This window comes from Esox lucius, chromosome 13 (assembly GCF_011004845.1).
Source record: "Esox lucius isolate fEsoLuc1 chromosome 13, fEsoLuc1.pri, whole genome shotgun sequence".
NCBI lineage: Eukaryota > Metazoa > Chordata > Actinopteri > Esociformes > Esocidae > Esox > Esox lucius.
Genome location: NC_047581.1, coordinates 17,700,288 through 17,718,933, shown reverse-complemented (window position 1 = coordinate 17,718,933; position 18,646 = coordinate 17,700,288). Strand labels below are relative to the sequence as shown.

General features: G+C 38.7%; 1 protein-coding gene across 1 annotated transcript in view; it reads left to right on the top strand.

The window, feature by feature from the left end:
* The first annotated feature begins 3,936 nt into the window (after window positions 1-3,936).
* The window catches only part of bmp1a (bone morphogenetic protein 1a), a 48,784-nt gene continuing 34,074 nt past the window's right edge, over window positions 3,937-18,646 (top strand). Inside the window, exon 1 of the mRNA XM_010876434.5 lies at window positions 3,937-4,183. Within this exon, the coding sequence (XP_010874736.2) occupies window positions 4,036-4,183 (148 nt within the window). The 5' untranslated portion in view covers window positions 3,937-4,035. The remainder of the gene's footprint in view (window positions 4,184-18,646) is intronic.

The following is an 18,646-nucleotide window of genomic DNA, read 5'->3' as shown; positions in this document are numbered from 1 at the left end:
GTCCACTCGGACTCAATATCTCCAGCCTCCCTCGGGATCCAGTCGAAGCTCTGCCGGAGGTGGGAGTTAAAGATCTCTCTGATAGGAGACTCGGCCAGACGTTCCAAGCAGACCCTTACAGTACGCTTGGGCCTGCCGAGTCTGTCCAGCTTCCTCCCCCACCATCGGATCCAACTCACCACCAGGTGGTGATCAGTTGACAGCTCCGCCCCTCTCTTCACCCGAGTGTCCAAGACATACGGCCGCAGGTCAGATGAAACGACAACAAAGTAACAAAGCAAACCCACCCCAGCCCGCCGCCTCTCACCATGGGCGACTCCAGAGTGGTGAAGAGTCCATCCTCTCTCAAGGAGTGTGGTTCCAGAGCCCAAGCCATGCATAGAGGTGATCCCGACTACCTCTAGTCGGAACCTTTCAACCTCACGCACGATCTCAGGCTCCTTCCCCACCAGCGAGGTGACGTTCCACGTCCCGAGAGCTAGTTTCCGTGTCCAGGGATTCAAATTGGTTTCTTGAACATGACAATGAGTTCACTGTACTGAAATGGCCCCCACAGACACCAGATCTCAACCCAATGGAGCATCTTTGGGATGTGGTGGAATGAGAGCTTCGTGCCCTGGATGTGCATCCCACAAATCTCCATCAACTGCAAGATGCTATCCTATCAATATGGGCCAACATTTTTAAAGAATGCTTTCAGCACCTTGTTGAATCAATGCCACGTAGAATTAAGGCAGTTCTGAAGGCGAAAGGGGGTCAAACACAGTATTAGTATGGTGTTCCTAATAATCCTTTAGGTGAGTGTACAATGTGCTAATGTCACAACAGAAAGCTTATCAAGGTTGTAATTCCCTGCCCACTATCAAGGCTAAATGAAAGAAGAACACGTAAAAAGCGTAACCCATTGTCTACACAAACGCTGCTAAAGTAGTGTAGAGCAAGGTAGAAGTGTTATTTATCCGTCAAAAAAATGGAAGGGTCCTTTTCTGGTGCAAGGCGTACTAGTTTTCTGTGGCCTCTCAAAAGTTAGAACGCAAATAATTAATACAATGCTTTCAACAGAAGTCCTGCCTGTCTATATTCTCAAAATATTCATACAATGGGTTTTTCTTTGCAAACATGATAGAATCAAAACTATTTTGCTGGAGCAAAACTGTGAATATATCCAGAATAGGCTATCCTCAAAAATGTTATGATGGTAAAAAGTATATGGACGATAAGGTCACTATAGGGTGGCTACCAAGAGGCCTATGGCAGCTGAACTACTGAGCTCGGAGACACTGTGCATTCTGCAATAGCCCTAGGATTAATTTGTGTCCTTGAACCCTGGCCGGAAAGTGTCAATAACAGAATTTAAGGGAAGCCAGTGTAAGTGCAGTTTTATTGTCACATACTAGGTTTTTTTTAGGGCAGATGTCAACCTTAACTTTTGTACTCAATGCATTCTCAGTGAGTGCTAATGAAATGCATTGGGTTGAGGGTTGAAAACCAGATTATCATCTCTAATGGAAAATCATGAATAGCCGAATATCCAATATACCAGTTAGCTAGCTAACATTGAAGAGTCCACCGAATGTAAGCTAGTTAATGTAGTTATTTTGGACTGATGTTGCTAATGACAACATTACCATACATTTGAAGACATGATGATGACATTGTTTTCTACTAAGTATTTGCCTACTTCAGCAATGTCATTGTCAAATTCCTTCCCCAAAAGTGTAATTAGACAAAACAGTAATTAGCCCAACACCATGGACATACCTTATGCCATGATTGCCACTTTTCTATTCATTTTGTTTCTGAAGTTGAATTCCCAAATACCTTTTTTGGGGAGACATTCGTTTTTGGTATTTCAGACCACAGTACAAACCCAATTTCAGTTAAAAGGTAGTAGGTCAACAATAGAATCAAATTTTGCAACCCTAGATGCCAACAACCTCAATTATTTGAATTATGTATGTCTTACACTGTATGCCTAATCTTAACAAAATAATTTGTTTGAATGTCAATTTTTTTAACTTATTTGTATTGAATATTTCTATTTAAGTACTGTTGGGAAACAATAGTGCTCTGATAGATTTGGAACTGTAATTTCTTTTATTGTGACCCAGATTGATTTAGATTTAAAAAAAAATTCAATTAATTCTATATTCTTATCAAAACTAATTTCTTGTTTTTGTAAGGGATCCAGTTCAAAACCACTTTTTATATACCAAGGAGCAACGTTTTAGGAAGAACTGTTTTAAGAATAAAAACAGGTCCTGGTAAAACACTTAACCAGACATTCTGGGGAAAACCTTTCTCTAATAAAATAGTTATTGGAAGAACGCTGTAACAATAAAGGGGTTCTATGAAGCACCCTACATAGTGTTCTAGGAATAACATTTTGGGGATAAAGGGTTTACTAGTAGACTCCTAGACAGAAAGTTCTAGGAAGAAATAAAGGGGTTCCTTGGACCACCCAACGTGGGGGGTTCTAGGAAGAAACATTCATTGACAAAAGGGTTCAAGTGTTCAGCAAGGAATTAGATTTTTTGTTATGTTAGTGACAAACCATTTTTCTATTAAATTATTTTTTGTTATTGTCTGCTTGCAGCCTGTCATTATGTGACTTCTGCCTTCTCCCGAAAATAAACATTTGATGCTTTACTTACTCACAGCCGTGGTTCTGCTTCCCTCTTCTGATTCCAGATTCAGATTTTTCTCTGCTCAAATGAACAAATGTTTTTTTCCCATTTACTTTCTAACTGCTCAGAAAATCCCAGATCTGATTGGATATATCTCAACAACCTGCAATTTCTTTAATCTTTTTGTATTTCTGTATTTTCTTAGGATGTGTTGAAGCAAAGTTTTTTTTTCTAATTCACAGGTTTTCCAATGATTGTGTTCACTTGTTGATGCTTTAGTAACACATACGGTGTACAGCGAGGAAATGTGGACTTCACATTCAATCTACTGCACCTTTTCTTATAGTTCCTGTTACTCCTTTTCTCTTTTTGTGCATTCAATTTAACAGTCTCCTTGTCTTTATATGACTTGTTTTTTTGTTCCCCCAAAAAATACATAGCCTCGAAATGAAGTGCAGATTTTTAAAAGTTGAAATGTAGGGTTCATTTTAAGGGTTAGTGAGTGTAATGTGGTTGGGATGAAGCAAAATTTAAGGTACGGGTTTAGAAACAGGATAAGGGATGTGTAAGGGTTCAGGATCAAAGTTTGTTATTAACAGGTCGTTTTGGGTTGACGATTAAGGATGAGACTTAAGATTAGGGAAAGGATAAGGTTATGGTCAAGTTTAGGTATTACACAGTAGTACCAAAAATGTGAATAAACATAATTACCACTTGCACATAAGCTTTCTCTAACCTTGAGGTCCCTGGGCTTAGTTTGAGGGGTCGTTTTGGCAGTGGTCTGGATCAGGGAAGACTCCCATAGATTCATAATCTGAGACATATTTTATGTTGTATGATTCCTCTGAATCGTTAATGAAGTACAGAATATTCCACATGTTGGAAAATTACAGTGTATGTCATGTCACACTGTTATGTGTTGTTTTTTAATTTCATACAGTCAGTTTTTATCATGACTGCCAATCATTTATGGTGGTGACTATTTATTGTATATACATTGTACACATACGACATTAAACTATCTTAAATTAAAGTTAATATTGGGCTTATTATTTGTAAAAGACAAGGCTATGGTGAATATGTGGCCTATTTTACCTACGAGTAAGTCCCATGCGAAGCTCCCAAGGCTGTAGCTCCTCTCCAGAGATCCCAACGTGATGTGCCACGATCACCAAAGTTTGAAGGAAAATGCACTAGCCCGGAGCACTACTGCGAATAACTGCTCCAGAATCAAGACATTGTGGAGAGGCTGAGCTCTTTTTAAACCCGCCCTCCGGAGAGATCTCATTTCCCCCAAAACCTCCCATTTTCTCTCTCTCTCTCCCTCTCTCCTTCTATTCCTCTCGTTCCTATTTTCTTTCCTCTTATTTATCGCATTTCGCTGTAACCTACCCCCTACTCACGAATCATGGATCTCACAACGAGATGTTTGTTTCTACTATCCTACCTTGGCGTGGTATCGGCGATCGATTTAGAAGCAATAGAAGAACCAAGCTACTATTTGGAGGCCACTGCCACCTCAGATGTGATCGACTATAAGGATCCCTGTAAAGCTGGTAAGATTTTGGACTGATATTCACCTAATTCATGTGGACCTCAAACATGCCACGAAATGCTTTTGTGTGTTGGGGAGCCTGTGGTCAATGAGGGAAATGCATTTGAAAATGACAGCGGTGAATCGAGTTTTAAATGTTATTGGGATTTTTTAAAACTATCTTTTTACTCAGTGTTATAGTTACAATGAGCGATTTACATACAATTGACCAAAGTAACATTATTGACATATTTGGTTCTATAAAGATGTCACTCACTGAAATAATACTTTCTCATAGTATAATTTTCAAAGTAGACCAAAAAGTTATTTTTATACAAGAACATGGTGAAAATTAACATGTTATTAGTTTAACCTTTTGAAACTGTCTTTTTCTATACTATTGAGTATTCATGTAAGATCTTTTGGTGTATTACTTTTTTTATTTTTTTAAATAGCTTATTAAATGACATTTTAAAGTTAGACTAACTTGGAAGATGCATTTGGGTAGTGATTGTTAGTTCAACTATTTTACAGGTTTCTATAGATCATATATTCATTGATGTAGGACCTGCTCGTGAAGTAAAACACCTCATTTTAGTATGTTTATATTGAAGTTATTGTGTTCTCCGCTTGTTTATGTCATTGCGCAAAAATACGTGAATTTACTTCACCGGCAGTTCATGCGACCGCTCAAAACAAACGGTTGGAACAGGGGACACTAGACTACAGTACAGGATTATTTTATCCTCATGTATGAACACCAGTTACGACCCCTCTAAACGCCGCCTCTAAATTTTGTTGAATTAATGTGACCTATATGTGTTTTTCTAATTATAACTTATGTAGGTTTTTCCATGGTCCTTTTTCTCCTCATTGGTTTTCACATTCCATGGCCTAGTTTGCAGGGGACCATTATTTATAAATACAAAGATGTGTAGCCTTATTACAACCCAGACAAGATTCGATGTTCACATTAATAAAACTAAATCAATAACTTACATCAATATCTAATTAAGTATCTGATACCATCACCTGGCTATTTTATTTGTACATATGTGTCAACTAATAGGCCTGCCTTTCATTGTGGAGAAGCATATCGGATGTCATCGTAATAAACAATGTGCTGTGAATTCACTCTTCCCAGATGTCTGTGAGGAATTTAGAGAGATTATTTTCCCCATCTGCTGAAGGTATTTAGCGTACAGATAGAGACATGGCTCCTCTCAGAAATTACCTCTAACCAACCTTCAATGGTGTGGCACTTCCGTCCGTCTCTCATTCTACAGTACCATATCAGGCACAGGATGGGGACGTGTTAAGTATTTTTGATGTCCCTTTTAGTTCAGTCCTCCTCTCTTCCTTTCTCCATGGTCCAGTGGCCTGGATTCTTTGTCCTGCTTTTTTACTGAGAAAGAGCTGGTCTGAGCATAAACAACGTATACGTTCCACTCTTTTTTTTTCTCCAGAGGAGGAACATAATGAACATGATGTGTTGCAATGTGGAATGCGTCACACACATTTCATGTAGCTTGTTTATAATTTATTGGATAAAGTAAAGAGTGATCATGTGAAATGCCTTTATGGAATGTTCAAGAGATTGCCTCCTCTACTCCCAAATTTCAAAATACAGTAGATCTGTTTGGAAAAGCAACCCTTACGTAAATTGACAGTATTTGTCTCTGTGGTCAAGACAAGTTATTATTTACTTGTCTACCTCAGTATCCCCAAAAATGGATATGCATTTCCAAATGAAACCATGCTCCATGTGGTGAACTATGTGTTGAAGTGGAAATTTTATTTTACCAATTTATTTAGTGAACAGCATGAATATTAACCTTTTTAGAGTAGATGGTACCTTCAAGGACCTCAATGTTATATAATACTGTGCAGAAGTGGAGAAAATTGTTTAGATTTGGGGTAGCATCTCTTTTGCAAAGCCAGAAATGCAAATAATAGTAACTTAGAATACCTCAGTAAAACATAATGAAAAATACAAACACTTTAAAGAATATTTAATGTTATTCTAATGGTTGGGTTAGTTTTACTCAAGATCAGCTAACTGTAACGTTACTGTACTTTGCTAAGTAACACAACCAGTACCCTGTACAGTTTCCTGGCTTTTTAGCAAACTATCGAATGCTAATGTTTGCGTTACTGCAGTTCTACCCCATTTCCTTGAGATATTTTTACTATATTATGTGTCTGAAAAATGTATGCTGTTGCCTACTGCACCACGTTAAGTTATTGAAAGCAACTCACATTGTTTTGAGGAGATTGCAGTTTATTGTATCTCACATACTTTGTGTCATTACACAAATTACCTTTTGATTTTAGAATTAATGCTGTCACAGCTGTTTTCCATACAATAAAGTGAAGCATATCAGTTCATTACATACAGACAAGGCTATGCATAATGTTTTTTAAGGCTGGGAGAATAACTTGTAGAATTGTAAATTAACTAAAAATTGTTAAAGTTAAAACGAAATTAAACTCAAACTTAATAGATACAGCACCAGGTACATGCATATCAGATAGGCTCCATTATTTTGCTACTTGGACTTTAAAGCCATTGTTTGTTTTACTCAATTTTTCTCCCAACTCTTGTGATATCCAGTACATGATCAATGTCCTATGTCATTGCCACAAGACAGTTGATGTTGAGATACGTGTACTCCAAAGCAACTCCTATGTCATTCTATTTTGTATCACACTGCTTGAGGGAATGTACTCGCTGGTCTTTGAACTTGCTTGATCTCACAGGCAATTGAGCTGCTAAAACACAATGAAACCAGGAAACTATATTTGATTACTAGCCCCCTAAAGCTGGATGGTGCTGGCAAGTAACAACACCCTCCATGGGACCCCTGGGCTACTGATTGGCTTCATTTATTAAGATTCCTATTGCATGATGCTATGGCAATGGCTCCTTTTCAAGTGGCTAAGAAAACTTCATACACACAAACATTTAAAGGTCTGGAAAGCTTTCCTCTCCATCTAACCCAGAGAATCAATTTTTGTAAGGTTTCTTGGTAGGATCGAGACATGCACCTCAGGCGCACCTGTGTATGTAAGGCGGTGTTGCTCACCAGTAACATTTTCCTGTTTGAAATCTCCCATAGAAAATTAGCTCGTTTCATAAGGCAAATTGAATAGACATCCATTTTACCGACACTGGCAACGTCTGGCAACATAGCCTATTTTTATTCAGTTTCCCAGAAAATAGCAGGCAGGCAGAAATGAATTACATTGACAGAGTGCGATTGGATGCAAGCAAAATGTGGTAGCGACGAGTCCCTTTCCAGACAGTTTTATGCATATCCAAATTGGCAGAGTTGTAGTCACGCGAGGCCACACCTGCAATCTCGTCTGGCCTCCTTAGAGGTCTGGAAACTTGCCTGTTAAAAAGTTTCTGTTGATTCTCAGCGGCAAGATTTCTGTTTGATGTTAGTTTTCAAATAAACCTCCACTCACAGGATTGTTGAAGACGGGCTTAGCGTGGTTTCACTATTTATTCGAACTGGATAGAACACATTTCCTGAAAGTGTTTAGTTCCTACCTAGGTTGCAAGATAAAGACGCAATGAAGGAAAAACGTAATTCTGTTTGGGAAGAACTGTGCTCTACTCATAAGATCGAGTCAATAAAGCCAATACAACTTCTCTGCTTAAATGCTGTTCTGAAAAATAGATTTTGGCGTGCCTTCCTACAGGCTATGGTGAACGTTTAATTTATCAAACATGGCCGAAAGTCTTCTCTGGTTACTTCTCTGATTTCAAAAATCCAGGATCAGGTTCGTGTTCTGAACGCAAACGGATCCGCACCAGCATACGCAGGCCAAAACCAGACGGAGGACAAGAAAATCCGTTAGGCGAAAATCTTTTGGTACATCTGGGGGTTGAGACTGCCGCGCCACCTATTTTCTTTCAGTTTAGAATTGCCGTTTCCCTTCACAGCAGCACCCATTCTTTCTACCTCTTCCACACCTTAATATTATAGCAGAATATTCCGACAAGAACCACATACAGCTTTAGAAAACCCATAAATCATCGTTACTGGTCCTATTATATCTTCTAAGTTTGTAGTCCGGTCGATTTATCTAGGAAAAGGCTGTATTTGTTTCTCAAATTCTTGTATATGTCACCACAAACGATATATATCCGCAGATTTCGATGGCGTTTTATTTCGCCACTTTGCTGCCTTCTCTTAGCTAATGTTGCACTGAAGGCATTGTTCTCGTGAGCACCTGTATAAGCCTTTCCCTCTTTTGAGACGTTAAATGACAAAAACGTTTTTTCCACCCCTTTGCAACAAAAATCCAGTAGGTACCCCCCCTCTCTCTCTCTAAACCTAACTATCCCCGGAACCGCATCACGCCGGTCGACAGAGCCTGAATGTACATGTAAGTAGTTTGAGTAAATAAAAAAAGGAATTCAATATAATAATCTTCATATTTTTCATAGCTTACTAATTACGGACGTGTAAGTGTTCCCGAACACTCGGATAGGTTGCCAACGTGCTACATTTTGCACTGCGCAAGGAGTCACAACTGTTTCTGTTTCTTGACACAAGCCACATGCAAATGTTTATGTGTGACGTCGGAAGTTTTTATCAAAATAAGATTTAAGGGCGGTGCTACACGCCTTCAGCATGGTCTGAAACGTCCGCGGAGGCAGGTAAGTGGGTTATAATTCGGTCAAGTTCACCGGACCTTTAATACAAATATGAAAACCTACAGATTACAGACGTTGCCTAATTCAGACCAAATCATATAACAGCAACTGAAGTCACATTTAAAGTAAATAAAAACAAACATGTAGATATAAATATATCTCTAACATGCCAATGTTAAAATAGACAGACACATCAACATTTTTATATTTTTACCATTCTGTCAGACATCAAAGTTGTAATTTTGCATGCAAATGTAATGTTGCCTGAAGACCTAAACTGAAATCTTACAACCCGTTTGCTTTAAATGTTAGTCTAAGTCTGCTTTCATTGAGTGTAGGTGATGTGTGGTGTTGTAAAAAGAAGGTTATCAGTGATTGGGTTATATCAAAGCATGAAGTACAAACACATTCTCAGTTCCAGACTCCTTTTAAAACATTATCTAATGTCTTTGGGTTTGGCATAACATTTGGCTGGAACAAGGGGGTTTAGGTAACAAGGAAAAATGTAATGCCCATAACTTTGAAATTGTCCAAATAAAATTAAAATATGGGTTCTTATATGCGACATAATAACTGATGACATGACTTACATTTTGGAGCTCCCCTGAGAGCAAAGTAAATTGACAAGTGATCTAGTGGGATTTCTAAATAATAAACAAATTCTTAATATCAGGATTATGCATATGTGCTGGAATGAGAGGATGCAACATGAACAAAGATTTTATAAGCCATACTTGTTTTAATATATATTTTTTTCCCTTGTTGTCCCGTTGATATGACATGATGTTTGTAATATGTCTTGAAAAAGCGAATGACCAAAACAAAGAAAACACTGCATTGTATTTTGCAAGGCACTCATAAGTGGGTGACCATAGGTAATCATTGAAATAATTACTTTAGAAATTATTATAGACCAGTCCCATCATTTGATTTGAGGTGTATATGCTCATTGTTACAGCTGGGCTATTTATCAGACAGGTGGTGGCCAGAAATAACTCCAACCTACTTCAAGCATCCCAGTGCAAGTTCCACAACCCTCTCTCCTCCCAGCGTTCTTTCCTCACTCTTGCTTCTTTAGTTTCTGCTCTCTCCATCTCTCATCTTCACTACTGGCTCTTCTACCCATATGCTCTCTTTGTTCCCTATTCTTTCCACCTATTCCATCAGAATTCTCACTTGAACTCATTCACTCACTGACTTAATGACTCGCTCTCTGACTTGGTGTAAGTCACTGTCCGCAGTCAACACTGGTGTAGCATTCTCTCACTAGGCCTCATGCCTGTATCAATTTCTACTCTTAATGTTATCTCTCTGCTGCTCTCAATGTTAGCTTTATGTCAGTGCAATGGATGTCAATCCATCAGTCTTTTTTGATAGCAGTCTTTGTCAAAAAAAAAAAAGTTCATTATGTTTGACCATAGAAGAAGAGGGATAGAATGAGGGATTTGAATGCCAAAATATTAATTCTATATATTAAAAGGTACGTAAAGTTGACTCGTTTTGCATACCCGATTATATCATAAAACGTCTATTGTAGTGGGAATGGCTAAGGTTAATGGTCATGTTTGGTGTTATTTAAAAAGAGCCATTTTACTTATGGAACCTTTCATGTATGTTTGTTATTTTTATCATTAAGCAAACACTCTTTTCCAGAGCAACTTACTTAGTTTTCCATATTTTGGCTAGAGAGATGATTTATTTTTGGCATAAACAATGATTATTTACATTTAACTTAGTACAGTATTTACTAATGATTACCGTTACTGCACTGCAGAAACAATAACTATTGCAAAAATTGCATTTGTGTAGAAGTACAGGGGGGATAACGTCAGTTAAAAAAATAGGGTGATGTAATAATAAGAAAATGTAAGATGGAGTATATTTCAAAATCAATTTCATGGTCTAACATAATTCTAAACAATATTTTTACCTTAACATTGCTGATTTGCACTTCATTGGGCTGTTGTTATTTTTAATCGAAGAGCCATTTGTGAGCCAAATGAGCCAGCTCTTTTAAGCGAACTGAGCCACAAACCGTTTCACTGAAAATACTCAATACTCATCACTGCTGACTAGGTACAGAGACAGAAGAAGTGAGAACTCCAACTTCCAGTTTATTTTCCAGATTAACTCCTCTCCATAGCACCTGTCACATTGGTGTGGTAACAGGAAAAGACCCAGAATGGACAAAGAGGGTATGTTTAGGGCCCTGTGGGTTGTTTTATTAACCAAAACAGAATTGGAAGGGGAGGTGAGGGAGAAAAGAAAACCAAAGGTCAAACCCCATGGTTGTGGAGGTAGCATCATCTGTGGGGCAGCCTCCTGGTGGGGGTATAGGAAGAATGGGTTCACCAGCACTCCATCTCCTGGCCGTCTTCCTTCAAGTCCGTCTTCCAGCCTTGTCCTGTTCTTCAGCATTGGTTCTGGCCTCCACCCAGACCGGCTATCTGGGAGCCTTTAAAGGACTCCTCTGACAAGGTCCCAACAGATCACAGGTCTGTAGGGGTGGGGCTGACCCAGCTGGTAGCTTCCGGAAGGTACTAGGTGTTTTCTTTCAGGGGTGATGGTGTGAGGCTGATTTGTGGGATCCGGGTGCTTTGCCCCACAGTGTCTAATCGAGAGCCACGTCAAAACTATTCTGTCAATTATATTTACGCTGCTAAACCAGTGACAGGTTACCAAAACCGGGACTGTCTCTGACAGAAAACAAGGACGTTTGGTCTCCTTGTATGCCATCTGTCAAAGTACTTTTGGTATTATGATGATAATGATGGCAATGTTGTTTTTTACTAAATGTTGGACTACATTAGCAATGATGCCTTATTTCCAAGTATCTATGGTGTAATTTTAACATAACGGTAACTTGCCCGTTTAAAGTCATTAGCCCCCTTTCAGCGTCTCATCATCAATATGGCTGCAGATGTTAGTGACCATGGCAATGGCTCGACTGAGGTATTAACTATAAATTAGAGGGGTATTGCAGGCATCTTAGTTTGTACCAGGGATCCAAGGTTACACAACACAGACCATATTTGGGTCCATATCCATGTTTTACATTTTTGAATAGGCAAGTCTTTGTTGTGTCGTTGTACAACAAGATAAGTTATATTGTGCATCAATGATCAGTATTTAAGAAGTTTGATAATGTCACAAAAGCTAGCATGATTGGCACATTTTGACTAAGATTAGGTAAGTCATTAACTAAACCAATCTTAGCTATTTCCAAAAAAAGTGAAGTGGTAGTAATAACTGGTGCAGCGCATACAAAGTTTAATATCTTCCAACAAAGCTAGCTAGCTAGTAGATTTTACAAAACCAGTTGTCTGTTTCTCATGACACCTGGCCTGCAGTTACAGTAGACTCCTTTCTGTTTCTGCCTTGCATCTGATTAAAAGAAGCTTCAAAGGTTTATCTAAGAATTTCCTGCAACATTTGCTCAAAATTTTGGGGCAGCATTGCTAGAATGTTACGCTGAATAAAAAAGTTAAGCAAGCTGTCAGATAATGTAGATTTTGTTCTAGCTAGTCAAGATTAGTAAAGTAACTAGCCTAGCTCAGTAGCTAATGTTATTGGCTACCGCTAGCTTGAGATGTTTTTTTTTTACTAATACAAATGTAGTGACAAGCTTGCTTGGAGCAAGATATGGCTCATAATCAAGTATTTGAATTATGTTAATATTGATTTGTTCATCAGTAACAGTTAAGCCAGTAATCTTAGTGTGATTTGTCTTTTTCGAGTGACCTCAAATTGAGCAATATAACTCAGAACGCCCGTTCCAAAAGAAATCAGAAGCTTGCTAGTCAGCTTCAAATCCCTGAAGAGGTTGGGAGGCTTGACATTTAGATGTCAGGCCAGCAAAGGTTTACTTGTATCTGTAGACTGGCCCTGATCGTTAGCTCTGAAGCCAAAGTAATGTTACTTTTGTATAGGTTGCAGGCATGGAGGTTTTGTTTCAGTGAGTGCCTGACAGTTCTCTCTCGCTTTTAAAAGTGTCTCATGCTGAGTCAGCTGACTCACCATTTGATGCGTAAGCAGCCTGTCCTGGATAGCCCCCCCTTCCCCCATGAGAAGATTCAGACAATACTAAACAGACTTGATCCTGTCAATGTAAGGGACACATTTGACTGAAGTACCAAACATAGTAACTCTAATACCATTTGTATCGAAATAGCACCGATGTTTTTGTATACTGTGAAACACTTTTAGAAAGAAGAGAATAAGCCATGTTTCTATACAAACCTTATTCTCAACTACAAAGGATAAGCAAGCTGCACTATTTTATAAGCCAAGTTTTTAGACATCGATGTTGAATGCGTGGGGAGACCAGGGCTTATTGTACTCAGGTCTGCTGTGACAGGTAGGCCTTAGGACTTATACTTTTTTTATTTTACTGTCATTGTTTTTTAATAGTTTTACTCCATTTTCCTTCAATCCTAATTTCATGATGACCAATTTGAGATTATGGTCTTGCCTCTTTTCCTCAGCTGGCTCGGGAATGTTGAAGATCGAGAAATTTCCTCCAATGCACATCTCACTGCTCGTTCAACCGGGAAGTATATTGCCAGCACACATGCTCAAGGAGAGCACATACCCTGGTCAACAACCACAATTGAACTTGCAGGCACCCGACCTACCACAAGCAGTTGCTTAAAATGCAACAAGACCAACCAGTCCTGTCCAACATCTACGTGTTCACCCTGGGTGATGCTGTACCCTAACACTGTTTGTATGCCATGAACAGGATTCAAACACCAAGTCTTAATGACACAGTTGTAATGTGAGGCGGTAACATAGACCACTGTGCCACTCAGTGGCCCCCCCATACTGCTGACCATTCAGGGTGACATCAAGAAATCCCTACTGATAATGGCTCCCTGGACCATCTTGGCCAATTTGCATCGCCCATTGTGTTTCCCAGCTACTCATCAGCTAGCAGTCTTGAAACAATCAACTAAGTATCAGATGATTAGTTACTATCATGGAATATCCGAAGGCACACTTTACTTTCTCCACAATTTGTGTTAGATGTCATTTCTAGTTGATTACATTTCCACCCATCTATTTACATACAATAACCCATAATGACATAATGAAAACACATTTTTAGATATTTGTGCCAATTTATTGAAAATTCTAAAACTGAAATAACTGATGGACGTAAGTATTCAGACTCTGTACTTTGAAGATCACAGCTGTGAGTCTTATGTTCACCTCTACAAGCTTTGAACACCTAGATTTGGGCAATTTTCCCCATTCAGAATGGGCCATTATTCTTTGTAGATCTTCTCAATCTCTGCCAGATTGGATGAGGAGTGTCTGTGAACTGATATCTTCAGATCTTCCCGCAGATCTTAATGGAGTTCAAGGTTCAGCTGGGCCACTTAAAGAGACAGGTCAACCTAGATTAGTATTTGGGTGAAAATCTGTTTACCCCTGGGTTGTTTGTGAAGGCCCATGGAGTCATTTTTCACAACAACCCATTATTCACCTCTGTCCCAGCCTGGAATTAGCATTATTAGCATTGTCCCAATTCATGAATTTAAAGTGTATGTCCCAAGCCAGAAAAGCTGTTTTGCCATCAGCCACCATCCCCAAAACACTTCAAACTAACACTAGTGGAGTTTTTTTTACCTTGAAGAAGCTGCCAAAATTGTATCCCTCCAAATAATGTTTTAATATTTCTTCCTATGTTTACCGGTAAGTTTTGTTCACAAATAGTATCAGTCCAGGTTTTTTGTTTTGTTTCCGCTTGCAATGGAGTTTTGTAGCTTGGGATGTACACTTTCAGTTAATGAATTTGGACAATGCTAATAATGCTAATTCAAGGTTGGGATGGAGGTGAATAATGGCTTGCTGTGAAAAATTACTCCATGGGCTTTCAGGAGCGACTCCGGGTAAACCAAATTTTGCCCAAATATGAATCTAGGGCAAACTATCCCTAGAGTCACTACTGTCATTTCCAAAGATATCCATGGACAGGTCCAATCAGGAACGAAATAGCTCATGCTTAGCCCACACCTCCTAAGGGACATCGACAACTATCTATCCTGATCCAAGGTTCAGTATAGCCCACAAATATCAGTTCTACTGTATTTGACTCTACAGTTCTACTGTATTTGTGGTGCAAGAATTGATAGAATGATCACGTCAGTATGGCAAAAAAAAAAGCCTGACATGTCAGAATGCATCCCCTCGCCAGTGACTCAGCCCCCAGGGTCAGTGGGGCATCTCTTGCAAAAGTGGTTCCTCAGTCCAGTGTCTTGCCATTGACCTTCAGATTCCTGGACCAGACTACACTAAATCATAGGACCTCCTGAAGAGGTAACTCTAACTCTAGAAAGCTTTCCCTTAACACTTCAACAGCAGAGTCTTTCCCTTTAAGAACATTTCAGAAAATCTGCCTTTTTATAGAGAATCTCCACAGTTTAGTGAATAGTTTCTAGTATTAAAGGAGTAATCCACCTCCAGAATCTCAAATCATGAAATCATAATTTGATGAAAGCCTATGTTCCGTCTGAAGAAGAAATAACTTCTTCAAAGAGGTGGCTTACTGGAAAACAGCTTTATCTAATATGTTGAAGCTGAACTTTTCAACTTTATTCAGGCTTCATTTATTCCACAGTTAGAACCCTTGAGGGGTCATTGACATTAAGAAATATCCCCCTTGAGATAGTGTTCAGCTGTTAGTTTGGCTAAATAATTTGAATTATTTAGGGACCATCATCTAACAAAATCTTATGTGGTTGGACATTGTCACATTGATCATCAAGGAGGCACAACAGGAGATTACAAGCGGCTTCCAAAATTATTCAGACCCTTAATAAATTCTGTAGAACTGACTAATAAATGACAAATTAAAGTGTTAATTTGGATATTTTATTTTAAAATACTTCAATAATAGTTGTTTGGTGACATTGTTTTTGTAGGTAAATATTTGTAAGAAAAATATGAACAGAAAGAATTTGCTTGTATAAGTATTCTACCTGTGCTGTGGAAGCTCCCTGGTTACATATATTAACTATTACAGTTGCTGACACATTTTGTAGATAAAAACTCCAGTGTTGAAGTGTCATTGGTCAAGCTGTGAATCTGAATGAACAATGAAGTCCTAAGCATTCTACAGAGATAAAATAAAACAAATGTATATATTTGGAAAACTGTACAAAATTATGTCAGTGTTTGGAAATCAATTATCAGGAAATGGAAGCTTTATCACATTAACCAGGCACTGCCAAGAGTGACTGGTGAGAGAAGCCACAGAGAGCCCAACAATAACTTTGAAGGAGCTACAGAGTTCAGTTGCTGGGAGTGGAGTAATGCAGCACTGATCAATTATATCTAGAGCTCTTCAGAAATCAGGCATGTAAGGTAGCAAGATAGAATCCATTAAAATCATGAGCATGGCCTAGCTGCAATATGGTTTTTTGATAAGATGTAACCAATATATAGCTTTTTGGCTAAAACTCGAAGCACTATGCTTGGTGAAAACCTTAATCTGGTTAAAATTGAAGAATAAATGGAGCAAAATAAATGTATTAGAACAAGACAACTTGCTTAAGTCTACTAAAATACTGGGATCCCAATAATAATGATCCCAAACATACCACATTGTACTGAAAAAAGGGGAATATCCTACAGGTCATCATTGCATTTTATTTAACATACCTGGTTAAATAAAAAATAAAAACCAGAGGAAGAGTTTACCATAGCGCTGTTATGAAATGTTACATCTGTATGGTTTTGCAATTGGTAATTACTTTGGAATTTCCCTAGAACCATGTGCTATAGCTTACAGTATAAGGAGGCTGAGGAGACCAATGTTAAGCAACTCCTTTATGCAAGTACTTTTTCTGTCCACCCCCTGGCCCTGGCAGTTCCCACAGACTGTTGATTATTCACACCATGCCAGGGCAGAGTGACTAGAAGGTGAAGGCCAGGCTGGGCAGATTGGCCGTGCTAGCATAAGGTGGGCGCAGCTCATTCGGAGGTACCTGGTGTCCTATCTAGATTTTGTTTTTTTACCAGTCCTGAGAAATGCATGCATGTATGTATTCAAGATATGACTCTAATCATCTCTACTGTTACTTACGCATTTGGCAATGAGGTAGTCTCTGACAAGATAATGGATATGGAATGTTTGAAGGGGAGTCTGTTATCTTTATCATCTGAAGAGTTTAATTTGGGAGATTAGATCCTGCTAATGAGCCAAATTAAATTCAACATGCATAAGCATGGCGCTGGTTGAGTGGCTCTCCAGCTGAAGCTGTCTACATGGTGTCAATAATGAGACTTACTGGGGTGACAGTAACTTTTGCCTGATCTCTAATGAAGTAAATGGTTTCTGATGAGATTTAGGCTTTTATCACAGTGTAATCCTCTCCTAAAATGTGAGGCTTCAGCCTCAGGCTGCTCTGAAACCTATCTCCTAATTAAACCATAATTCTTTTTTAAATGAGTAGTGAAGTTGACTTTTTTTCAAAGCATTTTCTGCTTTGGGGTCAAATTACAGTTGGAGGGAATGTCACCATAAGCATTTTCTTAAGAATAACTGAAGACAACGTTTACTATACGTCCATAATACTGCCAATCAACTCTTACTGCAGTTACAAGCTTTTCATATACTGGAACTGTTTGCCTTAACTATTCATAGTGTTGGATGTTTTGTTTAGTTTTTTTCCCAAGGAATTTTTTATAGGATACAGCAACAGAAGACACAATGAGTGTACTGTATGTCCCTGCTGCCACACTGAAGCCAGAATGTGTAGAGTCAGATAGGGTTGACAGACACAAAATGAAACTTGAAAAATGATACTTGCACTGTCATCAGATGGTAATCGAAATGCAACAGATTTTTGGTTTCTATTGGAATGAAAATTCTACGTTTTATGATGCTCTCTCTGTAAAAGGAGTTGCCATGTCACTGTAATGCATTTCAAGCCTTGTGCAAGCTGTTGTTTTCCACCATTCATCTCAGGGTCTTTGATGTGGATACATAACATTTTATTTGAGAAAACGGAGTACCACAGAAGAGTTTAATCTTAAAGCCTTATCATTGTCCAAAACAAATACTTGCATACAGTGTTCTAAAATATGTTTTTGGCTTTTAAATAGTACTACTTTCGATATATTTCAGCAAAGCTCAAACTGTCTATACATTTAAATCAGAGGGGATGCATACAGGAGTCTCGTTGGAAATGTGGCGAGGTGCATATTTGGGCTGTGTATTTCCCACATTGTGGTGTCAGATGTGCGTAGCCTTGTCACAATAGTACACCGGACTACAGCACATCTGTGTCCATAGTCTGTTCACTATGATTTCGGCTTTAGTCTCATGTTGCGTGCTCTTCTTTGTGTGATAGGACTGTTGATTTTAGAGGCTATGCTTGTTTTTCACTGTACGGTTTCATTGTAGTCACACAAGGAGAATTACCAGTGAAGAGTGTCACTAAGTCTGTCAGCATATGTCTGACACTAAGGAGGCCATGTCCTGGAAATTCCTTGAATCCAATGGTGTTTAATTTGTGAGTAATCTGACAGGACAAATTGGTTGATGGGGGTGGTCTGAGATTATAAGGGATTATGGTTAAAATGATCTGGAGACATTCCTTCCACTGATGGGGGTGGGTAGGGAGAGAGTGAAACACAAAGTGCAATCAATGAAATGTTTCATTTTTACCTTTTCAGTAGAAAGAATCATTTCCTCTCACAGCGGAAATGATCAAACTGTTCATCTGAATTCCTGTTGATAATAATAACATGGCTGCAGCTGTTTAGGTGATGAATGTTGAAAGAGTGACCGCTACGGCAGTCATGTTA